The 9761-nt window shown below is 48.7% G+C and overlaps 1 protein-coding gene across 1 annotated transcript in view; it reads left to right on the forward strand.

Moving 5' to 3' along the window:
- The window catches only part of LOC310952514 (TGF-beta receptor type-2-like), a gene marked incomplete at its 3' end in the record, with an annotated part of 11959 nt that extends 2912 nt beyond the window's left edge, over positions 1 to 9047 (forward strand). The window contains 3 exon segments of the mRNA XM_083921132.1: positions 4942 to 5095; positions 8814 to 8877; positions 8880 to 9047. Coding sequence (XP_083777258.1) covers positions 4942 to 5095; positions 8814 to 8877; positions 8880 to 9047 — 386 coding nt within the window.
- Positions 9048 to 9761: the final 714 nt, after the last annotated feature.

Raw genomic sequence — 9761 nt, forward strand, 5'->3', positions numbered from 1 at the left:
GGACAGAATCAAACAAAGATGGAGGACAGAATCAAACAAAGATGGAGGACAGAATCAAACAAAGATGGAGGACAGAATCAAACAAAGATGGAGGACAGAATCAAACAAATATGGAGGACAGAATCAAAACAAAGATGGAGGACAGAATCAAAACAAAGATGGAGGACAGAATCGAAACAAAGATGGAGGACAGAATCGAAACAAAGATGGAGGACAGAATCGAAACAAAGATGGAGGACAGAATCAAACAAAGATGGAGGACAGAATCAAACAAAGATGGAGGACAGGATCAAAACAAAGATGGAGGACAGGATCAAAACAAAGATGGAGGACAGAATCAAACAAAGATGGAGGACAGAATCAAAACAAACATGAGGGACAGGATCAAACAAAGATGGAGGACAGAATCAAACAAAGATGGAGGACAGAATCCAAACAAAGATGGAGGACAGAATCAAACAAAGATGGAGGACAGAATCAAACAAAGATGGAGGACAGAATCAAAACAAAGATGGAGGACAGAATCAAACAAAGATGGAGGACAGACTCAAACAAAGATGGAGGACAGGATCAAACAAAGATGGAGGACAGAATCAAAACAAAGATGGAGGACAGGATCAAACAAAGATGGAGGACAGAATCAAACAAAGATGGAGGACAGAATCAAAACAAAGATGGAGGACAGAATCCAAACAAAGATGGAGGACAGAATCAAAACAAAGATGGAGGACAGAATCAAAACAAAGATGGAGGACAGAATCAAAACAAAGATGGAGGACAGGATCAAACAAAGATGGAGGACAGGATCAAAACAAAGATGGAGGACAGAATCAAAACAAAGATGGAGGACAGGATCAAACAAAGATGGAGGACAGGATCAAAACAAAGATGGAGGACAGAATCAAAACAAAGATGGAGGACAGAATCAAAACAAAGATGGAGGACAGAATCAAAACAAACATGAGGGACAGGATCAAACAAAGATGGAGGACAGAATCAAACAAAGATGGAGGACAGAATCAAACAAAGATGGAGGACAGAATCAAACAAAGATGGAGGACAGAATCAAACAAAGATGGAGGACAGGATCAAACAAAGATGGAGGACAGAATCAAACAAAGATGGAGGACAGAATCAAACAAAGATGGAGGACAGGATCAAAACAAAGATGGAGGACAGAATCAAACAAAGATGGAGGACAGGATCAAAACAAAGATGGAGGACAGAATCAAACAAAGATGGAGGACAGAATCAAACAAAGATGGAGGACAGAATCAAACAAAGATGGAGGACAGAATCAAACAAAGATGGAGGACAGAATCAAACAAATATGGAGGACAGGATCAAAACAAAGATGGAGGACAGAATCAAAACAAAGATGGAGGACAGAATCAAAACAAAGATGGAGGACAGAATCAAAACAAAGATGAAGGACAGAATCAAACAAAGATGGAGGACAGAATCAAAACAAACATGAGGGACAGGATCAAACAAAGATGGAGGACAGAATCAAAACAAAGATGGAGGACAGAATCAAAACAAAGATGGAGGACAGAATCAAAACAAAGATGGAGGACAGAATCAAAACAAAGATGGAGGACAGAATCAAAACAAAGATGGAGGACAGAATCAAAACAAAGATGGAGGACAGAATCAAACAAAGATGGAGGACAGAATCGAAACAAAGATGGAGGACAGAATCAAACAAAGATGGAGGACAGAATCGAAACAAAGATGGAGGACAGAATCAAACAAAGATGGAGGACAGAATCAAACAAAGATGGAGGACAGGATCAAAACAAAGATGGAGGACAGGATCAAAACAAAGATGGAGGACAGAATCAAACAAAGATGGAGGACAGAATCAAAACAAACATGAGGGACAGGATCAAACAAAGATGGAGGACAGAATCAAACAAAGATGGAGGACAGAATCCAAACAAAGATGGAGGACAGAATCAAACAAAGATGGAGGACAGAATCAAACAAAGATGGAGGACAGAATCAAACAAAGATGGAGGACAGGATCAAACAAAGATGGAGGACAGAATCAAACAAAGATGGAGGACAGAATCAAACAAAGATGGAGGACAGAATCAAACAAAGATGGAGGACAGAATCAAACAAAGATGGAGGACAGAATCAAAAAAAGATGGAGGACAGAAACAAAACAAAGATGGAGGACAGAATCAAAACAAACATGAGGGACAGGATCACAGATTGAATGGAGGACAGTTGGAAAGGAGCTGTCCGTCCGTCCTCCGGGCAGCAAGAATATTTCCCATGAGCCTTTGAGGGCGGAGCATTTAATGCTAACTTGGCTCTGAACACAGCTCACTGCTGGCTTCAATTTATTCCTGCACACACACACACACACACACACACACACACACACACACACACACACACACACACACACACACACACACACACACACACACACACACACACACACACACACACACACAGGGTTCTGACTCTAATTAAAGGAGCTTTTTGCTTCTCGAGCTCTTTCACTTTCTTTTGTGTTCAACTCTGAAGAAACATCTGGAACAACTTCAGCTGTGTGTGTGTGTGTGTGTGTGTGTGTGTGTGTGTGTGTGTGTGTGTGTGTATGTGTGTGTGTGTGTCAGTCAGTCAGTCATCTGGGTTTGATTACTGCTGTTGTTCTGATGTGGCAGAGCGTCACACACAGAGTAAATAAAGTGAGTGTGTCTCTCATGAAAACATGTCTTTGGAGCTCACGAGCGTCAGAGGACACTTTAACACACGTTTATGCTCCTAGAGGACACTTTAACACACGTTAATGCTCCTAGAGGACACTTTAACACACGTTTATGCTCCTAGAGGACACTTTAACACACGTTTATGCTCCTAGAGGACACTTTAACACACGTTAATGCTCCTAGAGGACACTTTAACACACGTTTATGCTCCTAGAGGACACTTTAGCACACGTTTATGCTCCTAGAGGACACTTTAACACACGTTAATGCTCCTAGAGGACACTTTAACACACGTTTATGCTCCTAGAGGACACTTTAACACACGTTTATGCTCCTAGAGGACACTTTAACACACGTTTATGCTCCTAGAGGACACTTTAGCACACGTTTATGCTCCTAGAGGACACTTTAACACACGTTTATGCTCCTAGAGGACACTTTAACACACGTTTATGTTCCTAGAGGACACTTTAACACACGTTTATGCTCCTAGAGGACACTTTAACACACGTTTATGCTCCTAGAGGACACTTTAGCACACGTTTATGCTCCTAGAGGACACTTTAACACACGTTTATGCTCCTAGAGGACACTTTAGCACACGTTTATGCTCCTAGAGGACACTTTAACACACGTTTATGCTCCTAGAGGACACTTTAACACACGTTTATGCTCCTAGAGGACACTTTAACACACGTTTATGCTCCTAGAGGACACTTTAGCACACGTTTATGCTCCTAGAGGACACTTTAACACACGTTTATGCTCCTAGAGGACACTTTAACACACGTTTATGCTCCTAGAGGACACTTTAGCACACGTTTATGCTCCTAGAGGACACTTTAGCACACGTTTATGCTCCTAGAGGACACTTTAACACACGTTTATGCTCCTAGAGGACACTTTAACACACGTTTATGTTCCTAGAGGACACTTTAACACACGTTTATGCTCCTAGAGGACACTTTAGCACACGTTTATGTTCCTAGAGGACACTTTAACACACGTTTATGCTCCTAGAGGACACTTTAGCACACGTTTATGCTCCTAGAGGACACTTTAACACACATTTATGCTCCTAGAGGACACTTTAACACACGTTTATGCTCCTAGAGGACACTTTAACACACGTTTATGCTCCTAGAGGACACTTTAACACACGTTTATGCTCCTAGAGGACACTTTAACACACGTTTATGCTCCTAGAGGACACTTTAGCACACGTTTATGCTCCTAGAGGACACTTTAACACACGTTTATGCTCCTAGAGGACACTTTAACACACGTTTATGCTCCTAGAGGACACTTTAACACACGTTTATGCTCCTAGAGGACACTTTAACACACGTTAATGCTCCTAGAGGACACTTTAACACACGTTAATGCTCCTAGAGGACACTTTAACACACGTTTATGCTCCTAGAGGACACTTTAGCACACGTTTATGCTCCTAGAGGACACTTTAGCACACGTTTATGCTCCTAGAGGACACTTTAACACACGTTTATGCTCCTAGAGGACACTTTAACACACGTTAATGCTCCTAGAGGACACTTTAACACACGTTAATGCTCCTAGAGGACACTTTAACACACGTTAATGCTCCTAGAGGACACTTTAACACACGTTTATGCTCCTTGAGGACACTTTAACACACGTTTATGCTCCTAGAGGAAACTTTAGCACATGTTTATGCTCCTAGAGGACACTTTAACACACGTTTATGCTCCTAGAGGACACTTTAACGCACGTTTATGCTCCTAGAGGACACTTTAGCACACGTTTATGCTCCTAGAGGACACTTTAACACACGTTTATGCTCCTAGAGGACACTTTAGCACACGTTTATGCTCCTAGAGGACACTTTAACACACGTTTATGCTCCTAGAGGACACTTTAACACACGTTTATACTCTTAGAGGACACTTTAGCACACGTTTGTGCTCCTAGAGGACACTTTAACACACGTTTATGCTCCTAGAGGACACTTTAACACACGTTTATGCTCCTAGAGGACACTTTAGCACACGTTTATGCTCCTAGAGGACACTTTAACACACGTTTATGCTCCTAGAGGACACTTTAACACACGTTTATACTCCTAGAGGACACTTTAGCACACGTTTATGCTCCTAGAGGACACTTTAGCACACGTTTATGCTCCTAGAGGACACTTTAACACACGTTTATGCCTCTTTGTCTCTTGTCCCCTCAGGTCCTCCCGTCCTCGAGTGTCTCAGTCACCTGAGCTTTAACCTGTGTAAGTGGTGCGAGGCGTCCAGTCCCATCTGCAGAGACAGCGTCTGCTTCAGTAACTGCTCTCTGTCGTCCTTCTGCACCGCCATCGACGAGATCTGCATCGCCGTGTGGTCAGTGTTGTTATTGTTATTATTATTATCAATATTACTGTTAGACCTGTGTGCTGGTCCTGGATCCTCTATAACAAACACCATGTTGGAACAGAAGGAGGCTCAGAAGTGGACCTGGTTCCAGAGCACACTAGGCCAAAGGTCCAGGATCCAGTCTGTGATGGTCTCATCTGATCTGAGGCCGGATGTTTTGGACACTCGGGTGAAGAGAGGGGCAGAGCTGTCAGCTGATCACCATCTGGGGATGAGTGGGTCAGAGGACGGGGAAGGTTCTGGACACACCGGGTAAACCCAAACCAGTAGTGCGGGTGAACTGGGACTGTCTGGAGGAGGCCCCTGTCCCAGAGACCTTCACCTCACACCTCCGGAGGAGCTTTTCTGGCGTCCCTGTGGAGGTTGGGGGCATCGAACCGGAGCGGGCAATGTTCAAAGCTTCCACTGCTGAAGCTGCAGCGGTGAGCTGTGGCCTCAAGGTCTCAGGTGCCTCAAGGGGCGGGGACCCTGGAGCACCGTGGTGGACCCCGGGGGTCAGGGGTCCCCCTGAAGAAGGAGGCCTTCAGGATCTGGTCTCCCAGAAGACTCCGGAGGTGGTTCTGAGGTCCCCACAGGTCTGAAGGGCTGCAGCCTCTGCTGGGTCAGAGGCAAAGCAGCGGGTGTGGGAGGAGTTCACACAAGTCCTGGAGAAGGACTTTGGGGGGCACCGAGGTGCTTCTGGACCACCATTCAGCACCTCAGGAGGGGGACACGGGGAACCGTCCAAGCTGTTCACAGTAAGGACGGGACGCTGGTGCCCTCAGCTGATGAGGTCATGGGGCGGTGGAAGGACTCTGAGGAAGTCCTGAATGGGCCCAACACGCCCTCTTTTGTAGAGGCAGAGCTGGAGGCTGATGGGGATCATCGTCAACATCTCTGACAGAAGTCACTGAGGAAGGAAACAAGTCCACAGAGGCAAAGCCCCAGGATCCATGAGCTGCATCCACACATGCTGAAAGCTCTGGGTCTGGAGGGGCCGTCCTGGTCCTGGTCCTGGTCCTGGTCCTGGTCCTGGTCCACACGTCTCTGACACACTGGTGGAAGTCTGGGACAGTGCCGAGGGAGTGGCAGACCGGGGTGGTGGTTCCTGTTCAGAAAGGGGGACCAGAGGGTGTGAGCCAGTTCCAGGGGGATCACACTCCTCAGCCTCCCTGGTGAAGTCGACTCCAAGGTGCTGGAAAGGAGGTTGGTCCTGTAGAACCTCAGACTGAAGAGGAACCAGGTGGATCCAGTCCTGGACCTGGACCAGCACCAGCTCTGCACTCTCAAGGATCCTGGAGGGGGTCTGGGAGTGGGCCCATCCGGTCTACATGTGCTTTGTGGATCTGGAGAAGGCAGGGAGGTTTAGACTGGCGCCCTGAAGAACGACACAAACATGATCGCTGTAATCCAGGAAAAGGCTCCGCCGTCGTTCACAAACACAGATTTCATCCTCGTGTCTCTGAAAGACGCCGAGTCTCGAGGTTCAGACCACGCCACGTTCCTGCTGAAGCGAGAGTCCGACCAGCGCCAGACGTCGCACGAATGATCCTTTCTAAAGGTGCATTTCATGAAGAAACAACTTCCTGTATGTTGAGTTGTAACAGGAAGTCGTTACAATAAAGAGTCTGAATGTCGTCAAACTCGTCGACATATTCAGAAACCTACTTTTGTAAACTCTTCATCGGCACGAAGTTTAGCATCTTTCAAACGCTACGACGTCCCAACGATGTGGAAGTGACAGAGGAAACACTTCCTGTGCACTGAGTCAGAACAGGAAGTGATGCGTGACTCTGAAGCCGTTTCTCTGATTATCAAACAACATCTGACGTCAGTCGACCACGAGCTGGAGCTGCTGCGCCGAGCTGAGTCACGCACCTGCACCTGCACCTGCACCTGCACCTGCACCTGCACCTGCACCTGCTCCTGCACCTGCACCTGCAGCTGCTCCTGCACCTGCACCTGTACCTGCACCTGCACCTGCTCCTGCACCTGCTCCTGCACCTGCACCTGCTCCTGCACCTGCACCTGCACCTGCACCTGCACCTGCACCTGCACCTGCACCTGTACCTGTACCTGTTAGCATTGTTATTATTGTTATTATCATTAATAATAATGATGCTGTGGACGTGAGGCGGCGTCCTCAGGTCCTCAGCAGAGACAGAGACGTGAGGCAGCGTCCTCAGGTCCTCAGCAGAGACAGAGACGTGAGGCAGCGTCCTCGGGTCCTCAGCAGAGACAGACGTGAGGCAGCGTCCTCGGGTCCTCAGCAGAGACAGAGACGTGAGGCAGCGTCCTCAGGTCCTCAGCAGAGACGTGAGGCAGCGTCCTCGGGTCCTCAGCAGAGACAGAGACGTGAGGCAGCGTCCTCGGGTCCTCAGCAGAGACAGACGTGAGGCAGCGTCCTCGGGTCCTCAGCAGAGACAGAGACGTGAGGCGGCGTCCTCGGGTCCTCAGCAGAGACAGAGACGTGAGGCGGCGTCCTCAGGTCCTCAGCAGAGACGTGAGGCAGCGTCCTCGGGTCCTCAGCAGAGACAGAGACGTGAGGCGGCGTCCTCGGGTCCTCAGCAGAGACAGAGACGTGAGGCAGCGTCCTCGGGTCCTCAGCAGAGACAGAGACGTGAGCAGCTGGAGTTCAGGTTCAAACCAGAGTCCGGATGAAATCATTAAATATTAAACGTGGACTCGTTCACTGGGATCTTTGATCTGGACTCAGTCTGAGGTCTGGACTCAGTTTGAGGTCTGGACTCAGACTGAGGTCTGGACTCAGTTTGAGGTCTGGACTCAGTTTGAGGTCTGGACTCAGTCTGAGTCTCCTGAGTCCGCTGAGTCCTGAAGAAACCTGGTCTTTGGTTTCAGAGGCCGACTCAGTTCTTCACTTTCTGCTGAGTCGAGCTTTTGTTTGGATAAGAGCGGGATCCCCCGCTGCCCCCCCCCACTTCCTGTTCACGTCAGGCTCCAGATCTCTGCACCCCCCCCCCCCACTTCCTGTTCACGAGAGGGGGGAGACAGGGGGGGAGACAGGGGGGGAGAGAGAGAGGGAGAGAGAGAGGGGGGAGAGGGGGGGGGGGAGACAGGGGGGGAGAGAGAGAGGGAGAGAGAGAGGGGGGGGGGTGGAGCCTCTCACTGTGTGTCTGAATGTAAACGTCCTAAACTTAAAGGCTGAACATGCAGAACGATCAGAGCAGCTCCATCTAGAGTCTCCAGATCATCAACAACAAAAAAGAAGTCTAGCAGTGGGGTTGCCAGGTTGGTCAGACCCGGCCCAGCAGTGGGGTTGCCAGGTTGGTCAGACCCGGCCCAGCAGTGGGGTTGCCAGGTTGGTCAGACCCGGCCCAGCATTGGGGTTGCCAGGTTGGTCAGACCCGGCCCAGCAGTGGGGTTGCCAGGTTGGTCAGACCCGGCCCAGCAGCTCCAGGAGAGCGGAGTCTGTTTGAGCCTGTTTGAACCCGTCCCCTCCAGAAAATCACAGCATCAAAACAAGGATTAGAGGAGTTTGACTGACAGTTAGCGTTAGCCGTTAGCGTTAGCCGTTAGCTGTTAGCGTTAGCCGTTAGCTGTTAGCGTTAGCCGTTAGCCGTTAGCGTTAGCGTTAGCGTTAGCCGCTGCAGCTAAGTGCAGATGAAAGTGATGTTAGCATCCAGGAGCAGCGTAGCCATGTGGGCGTGCGTTTGAAGATATCATTAAAGTGTATCTGGTGTTTCAGGAGGAAGAGCAACGGTTCGATGACGGTGCACACGCTGTGCCACAGCCCCGCTCTGCCCCTGGACACGGCGTGGACCCCGGCCTGCTGCTCAACTTCACCTCCAGACAGTGTCACATGGTGCCGCAGCCCGCCGACGACCACGGCGCCATGATGCTCTGCGGCTGCCACGGCGACCACGAGTGCAACGACAAGCTCATCTTCGACCAGGGCGCTAACGGTGAGATGGAAGGGTGAAGGTGTGAAAGGGTGAACGCACGAAAGATGAACGTGTGAAGGATGAACGTGTGAAGGATGAGCGTGTGATGGATGAACGTGTGAAGGATGAACGTGTGATGGATGAACGTGTGATGGATGAACGTGTGAAGGATGAACTTGTGATGGATGAACGTGTGAAGGATGAGCGTGTGATGGATGAACGTGTGATGGATGAACGTGTGAAGGATGAACGTGTGAAGGATGAACGTGTGAACGTATGAACGTGTGAAGGATGAACGTGTGATGGATGAACGTGTGATGGATGAGCGTGTGATGGATGAACGTGTGAAGGATGAACGTGTGATGGATGAACGTGTGAAGGATGAGCGTGTGATGGATGAACGTGTGATGGATGAGCGTGTGATGGATGAATGTGTGAAGGATGAACGTGTGAACGTATGAACGTGTGAACGTGTGAAGGATGAGCGTGTGATGGATGAACGTGTGATGGATGAGCGTGTGAAGGATGAACGTGTGATGGATGAGCGTGTGATGGATGAACGTGTGATGGATGAACTTGTGAAGGATGAACGTGTGATGGATGAGCGTGTGAAGGATGAACGTGTGATGGATGAACGTGTGATGGATGAACTTGTGAAGGATGAACGTGTGATGGATGAACTTGTGATGGATGAGCGTGTGATGGATGAACGTGTGATGGATGAACGTGTGAAGGATGAACGTGTGATGGAT

This window comes from Echiichthys vipera (genome assembly GCF_963691815.1).
Source record: "Echiichthys vipera genome assembly, chromosome: 10".
NCBI lineage: Eukaryota > Metazoa > Chordata > Actinopteri > Perciformes > Trachinidae > Echiichthys > Echiichthys vipera.